The following is a 23,153-nucleotide window of genomic DNA, read 5'->3' on the forward strand; positions in this document are numbered from 1 at the left end:
TCTCCTTCTAATGTTAGATGAGCAATCTCCTTCCAGACCATCATGCTTCTCCAAGAGAGCTGCCATGGCTGTTCCTTCAGTGGGAAAATGAGTTATCTAAGAAAGGAAGAGAGCAGACCAGAGTGTCGCAGTCAGTAAGGGTCTGACCTCAACAGTAATAGCATTTTTCATTTAATGGTTTTTTTTGTTGTTGTTACTAAAATGTTTATTAAACACTGTCCACTGAAAATAATCAAAAGATTGCTAAGGCAGATTTCAGTCCGAGTTGTGGTTATGGGCTCTTTAGGGATGACTTTGATTTCAACCATTACCCACTCATGGAATGTGGTTGCTCACTCAGCTCACATGCTTTTGTTTCTGTGCTCTGACATTTATGATGTTCTTGTGGAAAATCAATGCTTTAGATCCCTTTTGTTGGGAATAATTTTGTGCTTGGAATTCCATTTACAAAAGTCTATCAAAATAAATAAAAGGCACCAATTATATTGGAAGAATTTAGTGTTTAAGAAAATGTTTGTAGCCATCTTTTTTTCATTATTTTCCAAGCTGTAAGTTTTGCCAAAAATTAAATGTTGGGCCTCAGGATGTTTTAGAGGATATAAGCTTCATCAGTTCCAAAAATAGCATTAATCTCTGTGACCATCAGCCATTCCCTCTAGAAATATATGTCAATGGAAAGCAAATAAACGCAACCATCTACTATCCGTATTATTTTCACATGTATTTTACAGAGTTCGTTTAGTAGAAAGAGGATCTCCGCATAGTCTGCCCCTCATGGAGTCGGGAAAAGTAAGTACTGAGAGAAGATTTAAACATCTCCCTTATAGTAAATGTTTTCAGTGCATTTCCATGTCTCTTCATTTTTCAAGCGAACACAGCTCTCCAGAAGGCTACATCAGCTGTGCAGGCCAAAGGCCTTTCTTTGCTTCTGGAGTCCCAGCAGCAGGGCCTGATTCATTACTCAGAAGCTGTATCTCATCCTACAGATGTGCCACACATGTGCCTTTAGCAAAGTCTCAGCGCCAACGTTTTACTTGTAGGCTTCTGTCCATCGATAGAGGGGTACAGCATCCCAGTGTGGGCAGGCCAGGGGGCCCAGCAGCGGCACATGCAGACACCGGTGCCGTGCTCAGCTCTGTGTAGGGCACACAGCCTGGCCACCTGCCAGTGACTGAGGTGTGCTGCCAAGCGTGCCCTGCCTATGCGAGGCGGAGGGGATGGAGCCACTACGCTCAGCCATTGGGGCAGCCCCCACTCACAGCCTGCCCTTGGCTCTCTCCGTGCTCGTCTAAAGCAGTCTAATTATATCTTTGCAAATGTTCATTTCAGAGGATGCTCCCTGTGCTATTTTAGGTTTTAGCATCTGTCCACCTCTGCAGTATTTGAATGCCTGTTACATGGAGTCAGTGTCAAGGGTCTTGTTCTTAAGAGATTATGTGCTGCCTATAGGGCTTCTTCTTTGCTTCAGACCAAACTTTCATTTGAATAGGGTGGGTTTTTTCCATTCTGGCATGTACAGTCAGAGAGACTTGGAGCTGTTTGGTAGGATTTTTGAGGATTTTTTTTTTCCCTGTTCATTTTGTAGATCAATATTTGACTTTTGACAAGTGATGGAGCAGCTTTTACAAAGATAAGAGGTTTTTTTTTAGCATTTCCCAGATATCTAGATTTATTACATCAATTGACTATTTCAATTTTTTATTCAGTATGTCTACTTCAGCTTTTTAAGGATGCCTTCAGGTTTGTTGTGAAGGTTTTCTGGGGGAAGAATATTCAGCTTATGATTGTATAAGTACCTACTTTCTCATTGCTTCATGTGTTCTTTCAATAGATCCTGCCTGGAGTACGTATCATTATTGCTAATCCAGAAACTAAGGGACCCTTAGGAGATTCTCATCTTGGTGAGGTGAGTCATGAAGACTTCACCTTTGCACACTTGGAACTGAATCTCAGGGGTAAAGCTATCAAAATATTTGCCAGTGGTTTCCTATCATGCATCTTATTAAATGCTAGGTTAAAAAAACGTAAATGATGGAGATCTTGATTGTGTATGAAGTGTGTAGAGTGATATTTGTATCTGTATTAAAATTGTTATCGGCACGCTTGATAAATGCTAATAATAGCTCAAGTCTATTAAATAATTTGAAAACAATCTGCTTTCTCTAACTACATTTTCTACTTGATGCTTGAGTAATTCTAATGAAAACTTTAATGAAAAAAAATAAGTTTATTGATTAGTCTAATTTCAGCTAGAGGGGTTTCAGTGTTATCCTCTTTATAGTCATTGTGCTTCAGTGCACCGCAGTACTCTCATTAGCTGAGTTGAGCAAGGCTATGTGTTTTTCCAATTTATTTTTAAATTTCTAGAGAGAAAAAAACTTAAAATGTTATTTTCAAAGAGCAATTAAAAGATCTAATTAACAAAATGAGGGATTTGCATAGTCATAATTAAGATTGCAATCTGATTTGTGAGATTCATTTTTAAGATTTCATCACTACGAAATTGTGAATATCTCCATGATGTCTTGAGTTAGCTGAAATGAACCCTTCTCCACATGTGAAGGTCCCTGGCCTCTCCCTTTAAAATAATGCAAACTCCATTTCAAATGTTGTAACCTTTCCCACTGCACTGGTGCTGTGGGAGGTATCTGTCTGTTTTGTGTTCACTGACGATGTCCAGCTGGATCAAATACACTGAACCAGGCTCAGGGGGACTATGGAAGAGCAGTATGTTTACAAACGGAATCTGAGAATTACCACAGCTCAGGCAGAGCTCAGAACAATGACAATTGCAGGGGTCTGTGCAGGTCTGGGGCTGGAAAGCTGCAGGGAGAGTGTCCCCACAACATGACTCCTGCATTCCCGTGGACTAGCACAGCTTAGCTCTGCACTTTGACTTCAATGAGGTCAGATTTGGGTTTTGACTGTGCATACAAGTGGCTAGGAACAGTGTTAAAAGGCATTATTTCGTGTTACGTGTATTATCTAGCTATGACTGAAAAGATTTGCATCAAGAATTTTCAATAATGCTTAATTCTGGAAAGCTGCTTTAATTAATACCAGTATAATTGCTTTTAACTTAGATATGGGTTCACAGCACTCACAATGCCAGTGGGTACTTTACCATATATGGAGATGAATCTTTGCAATCAGATCATTTTAATTCAAGACTCAGCTTTGGAGACACACAAACTATTTGGGCTCGGACTGGCTATCTGGGGTTCCTGCGAAGAACAGAGCTTACAGATGCAAATGGAGGTAAGGCTTTTCTCCTTGTCTGCCATTGGTCTGTGCATATAATTTAGATTATGTTGGTTGTGTCTCATGGCCTGTTATCTGGCTGTTTCTGTCAATGTAGCTACTAGAACTGCAAAAAAGCATGTTAAGATAATACAAAAATAAAACAAAGACCAACATTACAAAGTCCGATAATGACAGGAGAAGGGAGAATGGCTTTAAACTAAAAGAGGGAAAATTTAGGTTAGGTGTTAGGAAGAAATTCTTTGCTCATAGGGTGGTGAGGCAGCAGAACAGGTTGCCTAGAGAAATTGTGGATGCTTTATCCTTGGATCCTTCATTCATCCTTCATTCAAGGCCGGACTGGATTGGACCCTGGGCAGCCTGATCTGCTGGGTGGCAATGAGCCCATGATGGGACTGGATGATCTTTAAGGTCCCTTTCAGCCCAAGCCATTCTGTGATTCTATCATTTGTGATTACCACCATGCAACTCTCTGAGTTAATATAAAAAGAACCAGTTATCTGCTTTTAAGTCTATTAGCAAACATGATTTCCTTTAAGGATGATGTGTAAGCTTTTATTATCAGCCTGATATCTTTTAAAAAGCCTCATTTCAGCCTCATTTATTTCTTTAGTCAATAAAAATGCATATTACAAGAGGATTACTCCTCAGAACTTGTCATTTGTCTTAATGAGCAATTTACTATCTAACATGCTGCACATATTTCTAATTGATGAAAACTTCTGTAATACAACATAAAGCATCAGTACTGACCTTCTCAAGGCTGCTGGAACAACATATTCCATACTGTTAGGGTTAAGTCTTTGAAAGCAAAGAGAGAAGAACAAGAATCTGTTGTCTGCTTAGAAATTTGCCTTGAAAAGAATAATTTTTTTCTGTTACATCCACCGTAAGGACAAAAGGAACTTGTCCCACTGTACTTGGGTAAAGACTTATATCTTTCTCTTCTTCAGATGTGAATAGTGAATCTGCATTCCTTTCTTCTGCTTTCTGCTACATTTCAGTGATGAAGAATGCTTATTAGTTTGAAAATCAGTCAGAGGGATCAGAAATTCAAGGACCATCAGTCAGAGGGATCAGAAATTCAAGGATCATTTTTGTTATATGCATTTTCCTTGTTTATTAATGTGATTGTTGTTGTAATTTGATGCTCTGGAGAACAGTCATTAATTTTTTTCTTTCCCCCTTACAACCAGAACGCCATGATGCACTTTATGTTGTGGGTGCATTAGATGAAGCCATGGAGTTACGAGGGATGAGGTATCATCCAATCGATATTGAGACCTCTGTAATTAGAGCACACAAGAGCATCACTGAATGGTAAGGGTTATATAACTCTATGTCTCTTATATAAAGCTGGAATATCTATATTATCTGGGGTTTTGCTTGGATATTGCAATTGATCCAGAAAATGATCTGTCAGGATGGTCACAGGATTTATTACCCAGTGGTAAATATGCCTTTAGGATGAAACTTTTCATGAACAAATTTAATCAGAAAGGATTGTTTTCTGTTAACATCATTCAATACTTTTTTTTTTTTGGTGTGTTCTGAAATAAAAGTGAAAGATTAAACTTTCAGTTTGAGAGAAGCAAACAGCTCTCAGGTAGGTCAGTGGATGTTTCCTGCTCTAACAAGGAAAAAAAGCTTGGTATGAACTCAAGCTTTACAAGTGCTCTTATTAGAAGGAGTAAGCAAGCAGACACTTAAAATAAATGAACACACTAATAAGCATTATTAGTGAACGCAATGTTACTTTTGAATTGGTCATTAATAAATCAAGTAGTGATCAAATCAAGGTCACAATGGAAATTGAAGCAGTAAATCAATGAGTTAATAACAATGTTGTCTTAATCAATGTATCACATCATCAAATGCACACAGCAGGTAATGATTTCACAAGGCCGACTTGAGGCCAAATTGCTTTTCATTATTTTTGCATCAGAGGACTGAATCAGATAGTTGTTTCAGTCTGACCTAACCTCAGCTCAGCCCTTCTTCTTTCGACCAAATCAAAAATCTCAGAGCAAGTCAGCTAATACAGGACATGACTCTCCATTTTTCTTTTTAGTCTTGTGTGGCCTGAAGCAGTAAAGAAGCATAGCAACCGTACTGGTTTCTTCAGTCACAATTACTCGCCTTTTTCTCCAACATCTGTTATAATGAAGGCAGTTAATTGCTTGGTTGACTGTATCTGGGGTTTTACCTGATAGCAGTCTCCCTGCAACATAATCATCACCTTGCTGTGCTGGCCCTGACAAGGGTAGAGGATTCTGGGTTCTCGTAGAGAACCAGTACAAACCCACAAAGGATGTCATGAAATGCTCCTTTCAGATGTATTGTATTCTTATCAAGAGTGGATGGAAAACTATTCAGGCAAACTCTATTATAGATGGCCACAGATTCAAAATCCATGTGTTCAGGTGTACCTACTGTCAGAAGTTTGTGTCCTCCTGGGGGACTGAAAGAAGCAGCCATAACATACTGCAGAGGTGATCATCACCAATTTCAGTGGCAAAAAAGGCTTAAATTGTATTCCTTTTCTCAATATCACTGAGAGCTGTTTGTGAATCCCTTTCCATCGTTCCCTTCTATTACCATGGAAATCTTGAGTGGTATAGGGACAGCTCAGGAAGGGTTGGTGTAGGCTGGGAAAATCAAAGAGAAAGGCTGTTAGATTTCTTCAAGAAAATAGAAGTACATGCAAATAATTCTTAGACCACAGGCAAAATTTCAGAAAGCATTATGTGATGCTATTACTAACCTCTGCTCAAAGAGAAACTCTGATATTTGTTAGGTTGTTTTTTCCTCAAGGAGGAGAACTTGGTGGTGATTTGGATGTTTTTCTGAAGTGGTCCTTCAAAAAAACAGATGTTCAAAGAGAGAAGTTGCCAGTATGGAGTTTTCTGTCTTAGTCATTGTCCTGACCTTGGCTTTTCTCACTCAGCTTTTCTTTCAGCTTCTCCTTGAGGTCCTTCTCTTGTCTTTGGGAACACCCTTAGACAAAATAATATTCAGTCTTTCCTTGTATATATGCTTTTGTTTGGGTTGGGATGTGAGTCTGGTTTTGTTAGACACCATGGTTGTTTCAAGTTACAGTGACCCATTAAGAATTGAACTGCATTGATACCTATTGCAAACAAAAGGTACTGGGCATACCCAGTTGTATAATCAATGAAAATTATATAAAGGAATATTATATAATTTAATAATATGAAGATGTTATAATAATGAAATAAGCAAGAGAGTTAGGCACAGCAAGACAAAGAGAATAAATAGGAGGCTTACCCATGCCATGGGCTCACTCAGGAAACTCCAGTGGAGTGGATCTTCCAAGGAGAGAGAGATCCTTCCCTACTGGTAGTCAGCTCTTAAATGGGTCTAGGAGAGGTGGAGCCAGGCTCCACCCCTTCCTGCAGCACAGGTGAATTGCTTTCACCTGTGCTCCCAGGGCTGACTCATTGCTCGCCTCAGGTGACTAATCAGAGGTTCAGGCCGTGACTCAGCAGTTCCCATACACCAGTCAACAAGTAATAAAAATAGCCCCAGCTTCAAAGAAATGTGCTCCTTCTGTAACGTGTGACGCTACTGAGGAAAGCACAGACTTCTTGACTGACACTTGATTCTTGCTGTGCAGCTTCTGTTATTGAGTATATGATTTAAAGATCATTTAGTATTATTCTTTTTTCTTAAGAGATTTTAATAGCACAACCTATGCCTTTGGACCTTCTCTGCCTCAGTGTGTAACAAGCACACAGTCCTTCTCTGTTGTGATGTATAACTGCACCAAGCAGTGTAAATCCATCTCAGCTGATGGAAACATAAAGGACAATATTTCTTGGTATCTACAGTGGTCACCACTGAGTTGGAATCATGACAAGTGAAATAAGTTTTAAATTGATACCTTCTTAGGAGTGTCAGTGATACTTGGAATTAAAAGCACCTTCATAGCTTCATGAAGGTTTTTGGAACCAGTCTTTTGAACTCTAGACAAACCAACTTCTCCAGAGCTGTGTTTTAGGGACCTGCTGCTGAATCTTTCCATTGGTTGCTTTCCCAAGTAACAAGTAACAGTTGGCTTAAGGAATGGTTTCAACTGCTTTCTAATATTTTAATTAAACCTCCCAAGCTTTTTTGTTAAAACATAGGCAATATTAACTCAGATGCTTGTGTGGCTTGCTAGCGCTCGTGTGAAAGCATAGTTACAAATTAAAATTCATTTAATAGCAGCACTGAGTCAAAAAACAACCTTACTTTGAATGCCCATTAGTTTTCCAGATCAATAAGCACATAGGCACATAAAAATTCAATCAAACTGTACTTTAGCAGGATCTGAAAATGAAATATGTATTTTAATTTTAAAATCTATTCTAAGCATCAACTTAGAACATTACTAACTTTTGGGCAAAGTAAGATGTGTTTCCAACATACAAGGATATTCAGAATTTTAATAGACCAAAATAGTGCACTTCTGTCTCAGTCAAGGATTGGCCTTAGTATAAATAGCTCTCTTGAATTCACCTTAGATACATGATATATTCTTACTTTCAGGTGCTTACACTCAAGACAGTTCTGGAAAATTATCCTCTGATTTTTTAAGGTAAAAGAGGATAGACTACAGAATTTGTTATATGAGTTAAAGTGTAAATTATAATTATTTTTGCTACAGAAAAAGATAGAACAAGAAATAACCGCTGCTGATATCTTAAACATGTGCCTGAATGAGACTGCCCTTTGTGGATCCTCAGTCCTGCTGACCTTCTGTAAGACTTCAGGTGCTTTGAAGAAATTTGAGAAAAGGGGAAAGGGATGGAGAGAACACACCAGACTTCTGTACCCTCCCAGCCACCATGGTGGAAGGACAAAGGAAAGATGCCCAGTAGCAGAAAACAGAATTTATCTGTTTGTTTCAAGGGCTTAGCCAAAATATTGGGGTCATACAAAGTTCTATCAGTAAAGAAGAGACATTGATGATAATGATATTTCTTTCACCATCTCACCTGTTAATAAGGGATGTAAAAACTCCAGTCCCTTTAAGCCCACCAGAAATAAAACATGACTGATATAAAGCAGATGGTTTCTGCATAAACCAATTGATCCAGAAGAATCTGAGCTCTTCAGTACTGAGCTGTGACCGGCCTGGCAGACAGCCAGCCCAGTGCAGAAGGCACGTCCCATGCCGGCACAGCACCCAGCAAAAGCCCCTTCTTAGGCAAAGTTTATCTTCCAGGTGGAGCTCTTTTCCTTACGGCGTTGTATCCCTGTCTTCTCTTTTAACCTCCTTTGCTCCTCTGGGCTGCTCTTCAGAAAAACCCAGATAAAAACTTCCACCCACACGCTGCCTGCCTTCGTGAGCACAGCAGTGATGCGACAGCTTGCTGGCTTCAGAGGGAGCTGTGCTACTTCCTGCCGTCCCCATACACAGCAGGCAAGGATGAGACTCAAGATTCTGCCAAGTGTGGCCCACATCTTATTGTTGCAGTGATGTCAAAGAGAAAGCTCATCGGACTGGTTTTCTGCCCTGCCTGTAACACCTTCTCTCTTGTCACTTAGGTTCTGTGCCTAAGCACGCAGTTAAAACAAGCAGTAATTAAGGTGGAAAAAAACAAAAACAAACAAACAAAAATCCCTAATACTTTTTTTTTCTTTGATTCCAGTGCGGTGTTTACCTGGACAAATTTATTGGTCGTTGTAGTTGAGCTGGATGGATCGGAGCAGGAAGCTTTGGACCTGGTTCCTTTGGTCACCAACGTGGTCCTGGAGGAGCACTACCTGATTGTAGGGGTGGTGGTGGTGGTGGACATTGGTGTAATTCCTATCAACTCCCGTGGAGAGAAACAACGTATGCACCTACGAGATGGATTTTTGGCAGACCAGCTAGATCCCATCTATGTGGCCTACAACATGTAGTCTTGTACCTTAAAGCTTCCATGGACTTTACTATAGATGTATAAAATTTTTTGGTGTCCACTAAAAAAAAAAAGTGCAGATAAGATGCTGACACTCATCAGAATGAAACTGTTTCTATTATGACTTTTCAAAGCAGTCACGATTGGCAGGAAATGAAATGTGAAATTTTTTCTTTACCACTAAATTTTAGAAAAGAAGGACTCTGGGGTAAGGCCCTTCGGTTTGGTGGAAAAGCCCATTGAAAACTCTTTTTTTTTTTTTTTTTTTGCTTATTGGACAATACTGCTTTCTGAGTAAATGTGGCTTTGTATTTGACATTAAGTAAGCTGAAGTAGATTTTTTTATTATTATTCTGCCCTCCGAATGGATTCTTTTAAAACAATTTGCAGACTAATACAAAGAGTCGTTTTCTTCATTTGTTTTAATGTGTCATAAAAAGCTGATGAACACAGACCTGTTGCTAACTTAAGCCATTTTAGGTCCCACATCTTAGGAAATTATGTAGTGGTACGAGGAGAATACCCAAAGCAGCACCTTTCCATTAGAAATCTAGCAGCTTTCTGGCAGAGATGCCGAAAGCACAGAGGCCAAAGAGCCTTGGCTGTTAGCGTTAGAATGGAAGAAATTTATAAATAAGGTGTATTTCGGCGACGAACTTGCAAATATCTTTGTACTAAACGAAAAAGATAAAATAAGTTAACTACTTCTTCTGTAATTATGTACAAAACGTTTAATTTATTTTGATCTCTTTAGAAGTATAAAAGAGAAAAAACATTCAAGAATATTAAACTCTTGAAATGTTTGCTAATATAAAAACAAAGTGTTGTATTATCTTGAGTGGATAGTATCACATCAAATATATATATATGAAATATAAATTCACTAATGACAAAAAGATTTTAAAGTTTAAAATGCAGTACTTGTCACTTGCATGGTGTCTCCCACTGTAGATAATCAAATGTTACTCACAAATTTTTTGAACAAAGCAATCCTGGATTGCTAGAGTATCCCTGTCTAAAAGAATCCTCTAGATACCAGCAAGTGGAATTATTGCTGCCTTTGAGGCAGTGAATGAATTTAAAACTAAAAATGCACTACAAGAATTTTTTTTTCTTTGCCATGGAGGCAACAATAAATATTCGTGCTGGCATGTGCATACACTTGTTAGACTTAGAAAAGGCAGGTTGAGGAGTAGCACTGTTGTCTAGCTGCAGAACTTTGTTGCACAATTTTTTCATTGTTTTAGTTGGTGTTTTTATTGCTATAATGAAACGTTTTGGGGTTATTTGCACAGAGTTATCAGTTTGCCTCTCAGCTAGGACACATAGCTCAGTGGCCAAGGCATCCAGTTTACATTTACATAAAATGATTGTTTCAATGGTCTTTAATTTATTCCTAATGGAGAGGAGCGTACAGTCACTACAGCCAAGCCAACACGAATCGTGCATCTGCTAACTAGTCCCTAAACCAATTATAACATCAGAGGAACCGAACTGCCTGTTTAAAGAGCGGAGTCCGGGGTCTCTGACCTGAGGTCATCCATCAGTGGGCGAAGAGTAGGAAAACATGCATCACAGCTGCCTTCATTTTACTACCTTTGGATAAAGGAGAGGTTTGATTTCCCGGTTCTGTTGTCTTCCCTGCACTCCACAACCCTTTTTTAAAAACTTTCCCGTTCCTTCATGTGGTTGTACCTGAATTGACCTGTTTGTGATCGAGAGTGGGATTTACCAGCTGCAGTCCAAGAGTGCTTTTCTCATTGTCCAAAATGACGTCCGTGTGCTGGCTCTCATTACCGGATATGCATGACTAAGATTGTTGCAGGGCAAATGTAACCACGTTTATATCACATCCAAGGGGCGTACGTATTTGGTCTGCCTTTGCAGAACGCTGGACAAGAGATGGACCCCTGCTAACAATAGTTTTGTTTGGCTTCTGAGTCTCAATGCTGAGTGTTTGAAATCTTGTTAAAAGGTAGGGACGTTTCGGTCTGCATGTACAGTACAGAGCATCTTACCATGTCAGACTTGTTTTATTTCAGACCATCTATTCAGACACCACTGTCCTGTGAATAGCCCTATTCATGCTCTGAAGACCATCCTCTATTTTGCCAAATTCATTTTCTGCTCCCTTTAAAAAGAATAAAGTCTGTTCCTAATGGCAAGTCGCCGTAAGGTTTCAGACGAGATGTCGATTGACTACAAACATAATTGCAGTGTGCAAACTAACTTGTGGAGTCCTGCTACTGCTGATCTCAGTACTGCAAAACAAATTTAGCTGTCATTTAAGGCATCACTTTAACCCTCACAAAGTCAACTTCGCATTAATAGAGAAAAAAAAAAAGAACTGCAATGCAGTTGTGAAGCGCAGTTAATAACAGCTCTCTTCTGCAACCTGTCATCTGTGGTTGTTAAATTCTGAGTATAGAGAAATGAGAAACCGAGTTTCTGGTTTTGTTGTGCAAGCAAAAGGCAGGAAACATTTAAGCACCATCAGACTGAGCAATAAAGAAGGATTGTTCTGTATTAGAAATTGTACTGTAGATAAACCATTCATGAGAATGTATAAGATGTTTGTCTTGTGACCTTGTGCTTTTGAAGTCAGACAAAACCATGTAATCAACTTGATGCACATGCACAAAACAGAGGGTACACAATGAACATTGAAACACAAAACTAATCAAACAGGAGCAGATTCCTCATGGTGCTTGTTTATTATATATATTTAATCCTGCTTGACACTTTACCCAAGGGAAGACTGTCCCTTTTATCAGTTGAATGTTAGCAGCGTTATTTCATAGAGTGTGGTGACTGGTTAGAGAAATTCATGTAACTCAGCCAATCACAGTTTCAAACAAAAATTTTTATGTGCAAAGGACAGCAACCTTCTTGTATGTTAAACCACCAGTACGCTTTGTACATCTGTGATAACGCCTGTTTTATATTCAAATGAACAAATAAAAGCTTTTATTTTTGTTGCTCTGAAAATATCAGTTTCTTAATTAGTCATCTAAAACTGAGCTTCCCAGAGCTGCGTGAGCTCGGTGGAGGAACACTGAGAGCTATACTGTAATTTTATTTTGTTTACCTCTCTTGTTGCATAATTTATTAGTACAAATCATTATACTTTTAACAATGTTTAAATACTGGTGTGGGCATTTATTGCTGAAAGACTTTCATATGGCAACAAATGTTTTTGTGAAATGTTTTTTTAATTCTTTTTAATATATTCAAATATACTGTTCACATTTTTGCTGAAAGTGTAAAGATTATTGTAAGCTTGGTAACATTTTGTGAGAAGCAATAACAAGCATTAGTACTGTAAAACTCCTCAGATTTGTCACATCACTTTTGTTGCAAGGTCTTGCTGCCGGCACAGCGCGGATCAGACACTTCAGTCACTGAGCAGGTGCTGCATCTCTGCTTGAGCTTTCAGCCAGTGCAAATACCCGGCAGCTGTTTGTCATATGTGGGCTTCAACATCTCTGTCAGCTTTGGCTGGCCAGACACGAGCATGGAGAATTGTGATCTGCTGATTTCCATTGGCCTTTTCCAAAAATAACGTGATTTGGGGGCTCCTCTGGTTCATAGCTTCCAACAGGTTTGGTCCTACCCTCACTTTCAAGATGGCATTTCAGAGGGTAAGATTCAGACTCCCTGTTTCTCAGCTTGCCTTTCTGAAAAGCTGAGGGTACAGAATCCAATTTCCAGTGGCCCAATTTTGGATAGCTCAGGAGAATCATAGAACCCTTAGAGTTGGAAGGGACCTCTGAGGGCCGTCTAGCCCAACTCTCCTGCAGTGAACAGGAACACCACAGCTACATCAGGTTGCCCGGGGCCTGATCCAGCCTTGCCTTGAAAGTCTGCAGGGACATGGCATCAAAAACATCTCTGGGCAACCTGTTCCAGAGCCTCACCACCCTCACTGTGAAAGATTTTTTCCTTTTATCCAAATCCCTACAGGTTACAAGAACAAATGTAGACTCAGCCCACTCATGGCTCCACGAGGGGTGATGGCAGCGAGGGGCAGAGCTGGGGTTACCCTCACAAGGATGGTATGGGAGGAGCACAGGGCCGGGCAGTGGGGTTCATCCACTGTGCCCATACAGGTCCCACACACCCATAGCAGTAAGTGGGAGGGCAGGGGCAGGATGGGGGTGAGAGGAGGATGGCAGGGCAGCTAGTGGTTGCAGAACCCATTTTAGTGAGAGTTTTACTTAAAAAAAAAGGTTTTGTTGCTTTTTTTTTTTTTTTTTTTTTTTATAATGGTGATTAGGATTTTTAAAGGGTCCAAATGTTTTGAGTATGCAATTTAAAAATCATTTTGGGAAATGGTGCTGTAACACGTAAAAGCAGGTAGAGTCTCAACAACAAAAATATGTAGTAGGGCTATGAAAATAGAACAATGTAACTTATTACTAAGTTAACATGTGCCTTGCCAGTGGAATGCATCCCATTATATAGCCCTTCTCCCAATGCACATTATCAACTCTCCTAGTTACTCCCTGGTTCAGCATCCCAGGCTCACAACCTTCCTCACATAGCTACTAAGGAATATTTCCATATTAGGTCTATTACCAACCTGTTGTTGTTAAAGTTATCTTGTATTCTTTCTGGAGAAGGGCAGTATTTTGTAAGGTTACTGCATTTGTTCTAGAGATTACAGTTATCATGTTTGTTCCATCCTGTGCTGGAGGTTAAGATGTCACAATTGTTTTGTCCTGTGCTAGGCCTACCCTGCAGATGTACCTTATCTTGGATTAGCCAGAACACTCCAGTTTCTGCTTTTAAGCAAAATATTTGCTGCAGCTTAGTGTGAAAAGCAACTGATGCAGCTGTTCTGTAAGAAGGTTGTAAGTTTTACTAAGGGCATATACTTGGATATTAGAAGCTTCTACTGCAAACACACTATCTAACTATCACACCATTATCATGGGGAGTGGAGCACAGAGCCTGCTGGATTTAGATACCTAATCTGAGGTGCCAACATTTTGATGTGCTCACTGAGATCATTTCCAGTCAGGGAGGTTCCATGTGGGGACTCGGATGAGCGATGATGTGTAGAACTCAGCCAAGAGTTTTTGAGACCAAGGAGAGGAGATGGATGGAATTAGGAAAATAGACAACATGTAGAACTGAGTTTATTGCAACCCAACAGGTTCAGGAATCTAAAAAAACAGATCTGTGTCAGGAAAAAGGCACAAGCGAGGAAGCAAATGCTCAGCGAAAATGGGTTTTTGCATTCGTGCTTCTCTCCCCAGCCCAGATACCTGCTGAGGTGCCCATGGACACCAGCATGCAGGGCCTGTTCCTGCAGGATGCTCTGCGGCCATGCTGCAGAAGAGGCCCAGCACAGGGCACCACAGAAGCAGTGATGGAGATCCTCAGGACATCCACCTGAATGCTTCCATTCAGTCCTTCTCTTCCCCCTCATTTAGTAGTTAAAGAAAGTAAAGAGCAGATGAAGTGTGGACTCGGCAATATTCTCTTTTCAACTTAAAGGCTTTAGGTATTTTATCTCAGCCTTTTAGCACAACAAGTGCTTTTAACTGCTGTTTTCAACCATAGTAAGACGACTATTAAGGATCACTCAATTTTGAAAATTTTCAAACAAAACTAGATTTCCCTAAACAAAATTTTTGCTAAAATACTTCCTTGCTAAGTGGCTGCATAGCAGGTTGCAGCCTCACCACAAAGTGGGATTGCAATTTTGCTGTGTGTGCACGCAGATGTGAGTGCTTTCATTTCACTTTCCTTATATCTGATGGAGTCATTTATATCACCAGCACGTCACAGCTGGCACATCTGTGGGGGGGCTGCACAGACAGGATGCAGTTTGTCAGCCCAAGAGAGATGTGACATGGTGTAAGTGTTGGAGAAAGCAAGCAAGTCAGCAGGAACAGTGCCCACAGTACATGAGCATCTCAGGGTTGCACATAACCTGTAAGAGTGGAGAATGCAACCATGCAATAAGCAAGTTCAATAAATGGCAAAAAAACAGCTGAAATTCCATCCGGGCAGTGTTTGCAACAAGAAAATCCTTTGTAAAACCTCTCTTGCCCTTTGTGAGTGGCCTCATACAGAAACAATCCTGAACACAGAATTGAGTCGACTGAATGGTGGATAAAGAGGTTGCTAAGAAAAAATAAAAAGCGGATGATAAAAGAATGTCAGAACAAACAGCGTCTCCTTCAAAATCCCATTGTTACTGGTTTGGTTCTGGTTCTGCACTTTTTGTGCAGTCAGCCCTAGTGAACTCTGTAGTACAGGCTACAGAGCTACCCATGGAAAAGATGCTCAAAGATGCTCTGATGGGTATCTCCAGCTCCACTGCTGAGCTCTGTGTTCCCCAGTGACTGTCATGCTGTTGTAAAATGGTTCTGTTAGAAGTTTCATGGCACATTTGCCAGTGTATGAAACCACCAGCCATCCTTCTTGCAGATTCTGGACAGGAAGCAAAACAAAATGATCCTCCTCCTCCTCCTTTTTCTTTTCCTTCTGCTGACACACACTGAATTTCAGCCCCAGCACCACCCTTTGGTGACAGTCTCCCCGGCTTCCTGAGCTCACAGGGCTCATCAGTCAATGAGCTGTGGGGGTTCAAACCACCATAAAAACATTACAAAAATTCCTGCTCTGAGGAGCTGAGCCCCAACCTCCAAAAGTGATTTTCTAATTCAAAATTCAGACCTTTCTAAGAATTATTTTTTAGGATTGCTGCAGGCTGGGACCCTCTAGGTTCTGCTTTGCTGCCCCAAGGAAGGGTTCCAGCAGGTGGGAGGGAGGGGAAGATGGACTGGAGGAGATTCGTAGATTGGTTGCATCTCTGTGTGGCATTCAGTATGGAGAGTGACCCCATATGCTATGCTAGAGGCCAGTGGCTCTGAGGGCTCTGCCAGCAGCCCTGCAGTAGCTGTCAGTGCTGGGAGCGCAGAGCTGGAGCACTGCTGGGTCTGGTGGCTGCAGGGAACTGATGAGCAATTGCATTACTGACCCACTGAGCTTCCCTTTCTTCAGGAGAAATAAAAGGCTTCTGGCACTCGTGGGCTTTACAGACGTGTGAAACTCAGAGAAAGGCTCTGTAGCCCGATCAAGTGTTGTGTCAGCCAAAGAAATTGCTGCCCTAGTGCATGAGGAGAACAAGGCAGCATTTTGGCTGTGATTTTGTTGGAGGAGCCTGCATCGCCGCTTGGTGCTGGTAGAGCTGTGCTGAACCCGTGGCACCAGGCCTTGGTGGGCCAGGCAGTGTCTGTGGGGTCAGGGGAAGTCCTGGGGGGACTCAGATATGCGCCCCATTCACTCAGTGTCTGCAGAGAGGCCAGTGATCGCCTTGGAGGCCCTTTATGAGGGATGAATGCACATCCCCTGCTGTGGCCTACAAGCAAGGCAGGGCCCAAGGCTGTGCATTGCTCCATGCTGTCCTTGGGGCAGCCAGCTGCCAGCAGAAGGCACATTTCCCATCAACAACATAGTCAGAAAAAAAAAAAAAAAAAAAAAAAAGAATTCTCATCTTTTTAAATAGCGCTTCGACTTTATTAATAGGCATTGCTTTCTGCGGCAGGAGTCCTTTCCCAAGCACCACCAAAGCATGTCGCACACCCAGCTCAACTGCACAGAATTCAGGGCTATTTTTAGGTACCTCTCTGGGGCAAATCCTGCTCTCGTGGAAGCTTTACACCAGCTCAGCTTCCACTGCCCGGCAGCTAACAGCAGCTGGCCAGTGGCTGTGCGAGCACACACGCATCCTGCCCTTCTGGTACGGCACGTGCTCCCTCCCTCCCCGAGTCCTCAGCCTTTCTTCTGTATCATCTTTAATTATTCGTCTTCTTTTATGTGAAAATTATCTGCACAGCAGCCCCTGTGTTTAATTTCAGCCCATCCATCATTATTTGCCTTTAGTGATTTCTCAGCTCTTGGCCATCAGCCCCAGGCAGTGGCAGAGCCAGCAGAAATTCCTGTTCTCTGGGTTTGCTCTGGGTTCTCCTCTTCTGATTTTCCAGTTTGGAGCTTCCGGCAGCCCAGCAGCTCTTTTTGAAGGAGCAGTGTATAAAGTACTCCTAAAATCCTTTTGGCTTTTGTAAATCTGTTTCATTAAAAAAAAAAAAAAAAAAGAGGCTTTTTTTTTCCATGTGGTTTTGGAAGGTCCAAGGTAGTTTAGTTTGGTGTGGTGTTGTTTCATGTTTTTTTTTGTTTTTGTTTTTTGTTTTTAATCTTTTATGTTAGATTTAAACATCTCCTACTTGAAATAAACACTAAACTTTTTTCTCAAATGGATGCTCCTTTCCACTTGCAATTGAATTTCCTTAACGTGAAACAATGAAGTAAGGGCCTTTCTGGTTTTCATACTTCTCCATAATTTGATTAATGAAAGCATTTGGAAAGCATATGTACAGCTTGCATATGTGCATTCTGTGAGGCTAAAATTGGCTGGGTAGCCCTAACTACCGGTAACAAATCCCAAACACATTTTACATTCTCACTGAAGAGCTGGAAAAGCAAACAAGCCCTGAGCTGGGCTGATCACTCCACCTAAAGGACGCGGGAGGCAAAAAAAAATCCTTATGTAAAATAAAGAGCCAGAGTAAAAAGAATAATAATGGAAAAACACCAATAAGAAGAGAAATAATGCCTTTGAGCAAGCCCCACTCACTGCTGCAGCGTTGCACAGGGGATCTTGCTGCTGGGCTGCTGGTGCTGGGCCCAGAGGCTGGCAAGGGCAACTGGGAGAGGGCCACTGCCTTTTCCTGATCCCATTTTGTTGGTTTACTTCGGTATAAATGATTAATTTGCAATATGTGAGCTATGCTAGTTATTTGTATTGAACCAAGTTTTAGCGAGCTGAATGAAAAACACTTGCACTCTTGGGTAAAACACGATGACTCATGTAAGAACAGAAAACTTTGGATAGCAAAATAATAAAAGAGATTTTAAATATATAAACTATACATTGATTATTTTCCTAGGACAAGCAGCTCTAACCAGGTACTGATTCCCACATAGAGACACGGGGAAATTGCTTCCCAGCATCCCTCCTGCTGCCCTGACGCCATGACAGAGCTCCAGGACAATCCTTCCCCCAAATGCCCCTCCTGCTGGGGGCTGCAGGCACCGCACCACTGGGGCTGTGTGGTGATCTGTGGGGTAAATTTTGTTTACCAGGAAGTCAGTAATCCTACCTCTGGGTACAATTACCTTATTCCACCCAGCCTGGGCACAGGCTCATGGCAGTTACTGGGTTGTGTGAGGGGCAGATGGGGCCATGGGCGAGACCAAAGTGGGGCTACAAGCTGCAGTCACGTAGAAGCAGGCATTAAAACCAACACTTGATGGACACAGCCCTTGAGGGCTGCTGACTTCAACAGGCTGAAAAAATTCATCGTTGTGCCGAGAGCTGTGGTTCAGTGCCCAAGTCCTTGCATGGATCTCCTGGCTCACCCCCCACCAGGCAGCAGCAGGTCTCAGGGAGTCCAGACATGTTCACCTCATCCACAGCCCTGGGCATGGGCCATCTTGGGGCATCAGGCCACAATTAATACACACACATTCAGCGAGATGTTTTTTTTTTTTTTTTTAAATACATTTATTACCCAATGTTAACACATTAAATGACTCTATATATTGCTAGTCAGAGCAGCTTACAAAATGCCAGAATGCATCATAAACTGGACAGCCACAATGAATAATTACAATGTGCATAGTGGCTAAGCTCAACACTTTAATATAGCTTTATGATTTGCAGAAAAATTAATTTTAAATCATGATTCCTAAAACAATCAATTGTAATTTTACCTAAAACTTATACAAAACCAGGCCACAATCTTTTTTTTTTTTGTTTTGTTTTTTTCTTTAAAACACACAGTTTTCACGCTGTAGTAACTTGGAAATGTGCAACCGTGTCAACAGAGACAAAAAAGCCAAAGTAACACGAATCTTACTTTCATGCAGCTATCAGTTAAATATTACATATTCTGGAATGATTTTACACCAAAAATATTTCCACAATAACTTGCTTTCATAGGGGTGGATCGAAGTTTTGGAACTTGTAAAGTAATTGAACAGGATTGATTTTTAGTTGTGAAGTGTTTTACAGTCACAACACAGAGGCGACAAAAGTTAATTACACATTAATCAGGCAATAATGTAGCTGTGGTAATACAAGTTACCATCTACGTACTATTTTCTCCCATCAGCTTACCGCTCAGTTTCCACAAGGTGTTGGGTGCTATTTGGCAGTATCAAGTCAATTAACTTCTATCACCGCTGTAATTAAAAAGATCAGGATTCCAATGGCAGTTCACAGAAGTCTTAGTTGTATTTTCATCTTTACAATGACCCTGACAAATCCTAGAGAAAACTTTTTAAAAGGCTTTCCTCCTGATTCTTCAGCTTCCATCGTTCCATCATGTAATTGCTTTCAATAAATATCAAAGATCTAAATAAATATTTACAAATTATTCCTCTAACTCCTCAAAAAATAGCGGGATGATTAATGGGCGTATGACTTGGTCTAAGACCAGCCTTCAAAAGAAGAAACTAAAATGCGGAGACACTTTAAAAGAAAAGCTATTTAAGTAAGCTTTACATCTATTTAAAAAATTGTCTCTGAACATGGATGCAATTCATATATCTATATATAAAACAAACCAAAAAAAATCATTTTTCAACTATCGATCCATTCCTATTGGTAATGCTTCTTAATCCAGACATTCCGCAAAATACAGACTTTTTACAAATCACGGCATCTTTAATACAAGAAAATTAACATGCATTATTCTTCATTCTGAGTACAGTGATGGAGCTCATTATTAGGCAATGACCCATTACTACAAACATAACGGCTTCTGTGAAACGTAAGTGCTTTTTCTCCTTTTATTATCGAGTTTCAATGGACCAGGTGACACCAGATCGTAGGCAGTCAGATGACATTGGATTGGGGAGGCTGAAGGGGGCACATTAACAAAATTTGTAAGCCTCGTAATTCCACATATGAATAAAGGTAGTTGTATTTTTTTTGTTTGGGTTTTGTTTTTTGGCTTTTCTTATTCTTGTTACAAGCACTCATGTCAGGACAAAGATGAAATGTGCAAACTTCAAAATTTAAATATTCATTTTTCTCTAAGATCCAGCTCAGTAAAAGATTACCCCAGTTCCCTGTGATTTTAAACTACAAGATCAAAGCTAATATTTTGTTATAAAAGTTATATATTGAAAAGAAATAATGAAAATAAAACACAGTTGGGAAATATTTAAGAAAAAATACGCAGGAGTAGCACCTGCTGTGTCAACCCTGTTCCCTAAATTCAATCATGTACCCACTGGTATAACCAATAGATAATGCCTTTAAACAGTAAAATTAAGCTGAACAAAACCAGCTCAACAAGGTTAAGAAATAAATGTTACATCAAGGTAGTATGCTTCGTTTTTCTGAAACAGTTCTAAAGTTCTTACATTCAGATCTAGTTTTTATATGTTCCTTTTGTTAAACTTGCATGGTTTAATTCTAGATCTGCTGTTTTTAAAGATTAAAATCTCTGTAAAACCTAAAAATGTTTTAAAATTTGCTGAAAATGCAACAAATCCTCTCGTTTAAAATTATTTAAAGTAACCTGCTCCCAGAGATGTTCAATTCATTCCGCTGGCAAAATTTTGGAGGAGCACTGAACAGAAGATTGAAATTACTGTGCAAAATTTCTTTTACGAAAAGTGTTTAAAGGCTGGTGCAAAATGGGAAGCAAATTCTAAACAATTTTGGCTTCTTGGAAACAAAAACCGCTGTGTCTGAGAATAGCAATCATCGGGGTGATGTTCTAGCGGAGGAACAGCTCTTTCATCTTTTTCTGCGGCAGGTACGTTTGTGTTCAGCATGCCAGTGCTCCTGCTGACACTTGATGGAGCAGTAGGAAGTGTTCCAGCAGCAGTGGTACATGGCCTCTTCTTCACAGTTGTAGCACTGGAGAGAACAAATGAGACAAGATTACAGCCCTCGCAGGATCCCTCCTCGCTGCCCAGAAGCGTTCTCACCTGCTCATGGGTGCAGCGGTGCGTGCAGAGCAGTATTTGTTCTGCCTGGGACCCAAATGCAGCAGGGCATTTGTCACATGTGCCGAGAAAGGCTACAACTTTCAGCAAATCTGTACCATACAAGTACCACAAGCACATCTCTCATTTAAGAAAGCACATCTCCCAGGTCAGTGGGCTGAGAGTTTTCAGCCACGCAATATAGGAACTGTCTTTTACTCTACGTTTGTATAATGACATCGCGATCCACCTCCTAAAAGCTATGATAAAAAATTTCCTGGAGTGAACATAGGATCATAGAACTGTTCGGGTTGGAAAAGACCTTAAAGATCATCGAGTCCAACCACAACCTAACCATACTACCCAAACTCTAACAACCTTCCACTAAGTCATGTCCCTGTGCACCACATCCAAATGGTTTTTAAACACATCCAGGGATGGTGACTCAACCACCTCCCTGGGGAGCCTATTCCAGTGTTTTATGACCCTTTCTGTAAGGAAGTTTTCTGTGATGTCCAACCTAAACTTACCCTGTTGTAACTTGAGGCCATTTCCCCTCATCCTGTCACCTGTCACCAGTGAGAAGAGATCAACCCTGCTCTCACTGTAAGCTCCTTTCAGATGTTGGAAGAGAGCAATAAGGTCTCCCCTGAGCTTCCTTTTCCCCAGACTAAACAGCTCCAGTTCCTTCATGTGCTGTCCAAACATGAAAATCTGCCTTCCTGAGGTCTGGAAGGCTGACCAATTCAGGATCTGCTGGGGGAGATCCTCATGGGCTAGGAATAATCACAGAATTGCAAAACAGCTTGGATTGGGTTGGTTAGGGTTGGGTTGGGTTGTAAGGGGGACCTCGGGGATCACATAGTTCAAACCCCTGCCACGAGCAGGGCCCCATCCAGCCTGGCCTTGCATGCCTCCAGGGATGGGGCACCCACAGCTTCTCAGGGAAACCTGTGCCAGCACTTCACCATCCTTCCAGTGAAAAATTTCACCAACACTTAACCGAAATCTTCCCTCTTTTAGTTTAAAACAATTCCTCCAGGTCCTATCACTGGTCCTATCACCCATCACCCATGGTTTTAAACTGAGACAGCAGAGATTTAGGTTAGATAGTAGGAGGCAGTTTTTCACACAGAGGGTGGTGAAGCACTGGAGCAGGTTGCCCAGGGAGGTTGTGGATGCCCCATCCCTGGAGGCATTCAAAGCCAGGCTGGATGTGACTCTGGTCAGCCTGGTCTGGTGGTTGGTGACCCTTCCCACTTGGGTTGAAACTAGATGATCATTGTGGTCTTTCTCAATCCAGGCCATTCTATGATTCTTTGAAAAAGTTTATTCCCCTCCAGCTTATAATCTCCCTTTAAGTTTCAGAAATCCCAAAAGCCACAACAAAAACACTACTGGAGAAAACAATAATTCCCTACTGCATGGTTTGCCACAGACCATTTGGTGTAGGCCTGCAAGAAGTCTGCCATCACAGGCGTGTCTGCTGATTGCCAGAGTGCTGCAAATGGTGACAAGAAGACCTCCTGCTACAACAGTGCTACTGCAAAAAGGTGATTTTACCTTCACACCTTTCAGAAATGAGAGAAAGCCTGGAGAACACATAATGGCTCCATGGCTACCTGCCTTTTATGGCTGCCAGCATGGCACAAAACTCCTGAAGGAAGACCTACTGCACAGTCTTTGAGTTCTGCAGAAATACCTGCCTCTCGGCAGGGCCTCAGCAAAGAGGATTTCTGTGCTGGAACATGCAGAACACTCCCAAGTTGGTGGAAGTTGGAAATAACTCCATGGACACTGAGGATTTAAACAAAGAGAATCAGCGTGCTGCTCAGCAGGGAGTGTGGCACTCAGATGGGCAGCAGGCTCTGCCTCCAGATGTATGCAGTACTGTCAGCCTGACCAGCCTGTGCAAAGTTGGATAGCATTGCTGCTAATGGGGCTGCTCACACAACACCTGAAAAA

General features: G+C 41.1%; 2 protein-coding genes across 13 annotated transcripts in view; one reads left to right on the forward strand and one right to left on the reverse strand.

Moving 5' to 3' along the window:
- The window catches only part of DIP2C (DIP2 acetate--CoA ligase C (putative)), a 292,787-nt gene extending 281,270 nt beyond the window's left edge, over positions 1-11,517 (forward strand). For all 6 annotated transcript variants that reach the window (XM_090143116.1, XM_090143115.1, XM_090143117.1 and 3 more), the window contains 5 exons: positions 732-789; positions 1,832-1,906; positions 3,084-3,258; positions 4,458-4,581; positions 8,919-11,517. In XM_090143116.1, coding sequence (XP_089999242.1) covers positions 732-789; positions 1,832-1,906; positions 3,084-3,258; positions 4,458-4,581; positions 8,919-9,171 — 685 coding nt within the window. In that variant the 3' untranslated portion in view covers positions 9,172-11,517. The remainder of the gene's footprint in view (positions 1-731; positions 790-1,831; positions 1,907-3,083; positions 3,259-4,457; positions 4,582-8,918) is intronic.
- Positions 11,518-18,728: 7,211 nt separating this feature from the next.
- Positions 18,729-23,153, reverse strand: part of ZMYND11 (zinc finger MYND-type containing 11) — a 102,836-nt gene continuing 98,411 nt past the window's right edge. For all 7 annotated transcript variants that reach the window (XM_090143121.1, XM_031615976.2, XM_031615979.2 and 4 more), the window contains one exon: positions 18,729-21,120. In XM_090143121.1, the coding sequence (XP_089999247.1) occupies positions 20,998-21,120 (123 nt within the window). In that variant the 3' untranslated portion in view covers positions 18,729-20,997. The remainder of the gene's footprint in view (positions 21,121-23,153) is intronic.

Source organism: Phasianus colchicus, chromosome 6 (genome assembly GCF_987193195.1).
Source record: "Phasianus colchicus chromosome 6, bPhaCol1.hap1.1, whole genome shotgun sequence".
In the NCBI taxonomy this organism is placed as follows: domain Eukaryota; kingdom Metazoa; phylum Chordata; class Aves; order Galliformes; family Phasianidae; genus Phasianus; species Phasianus colchicus.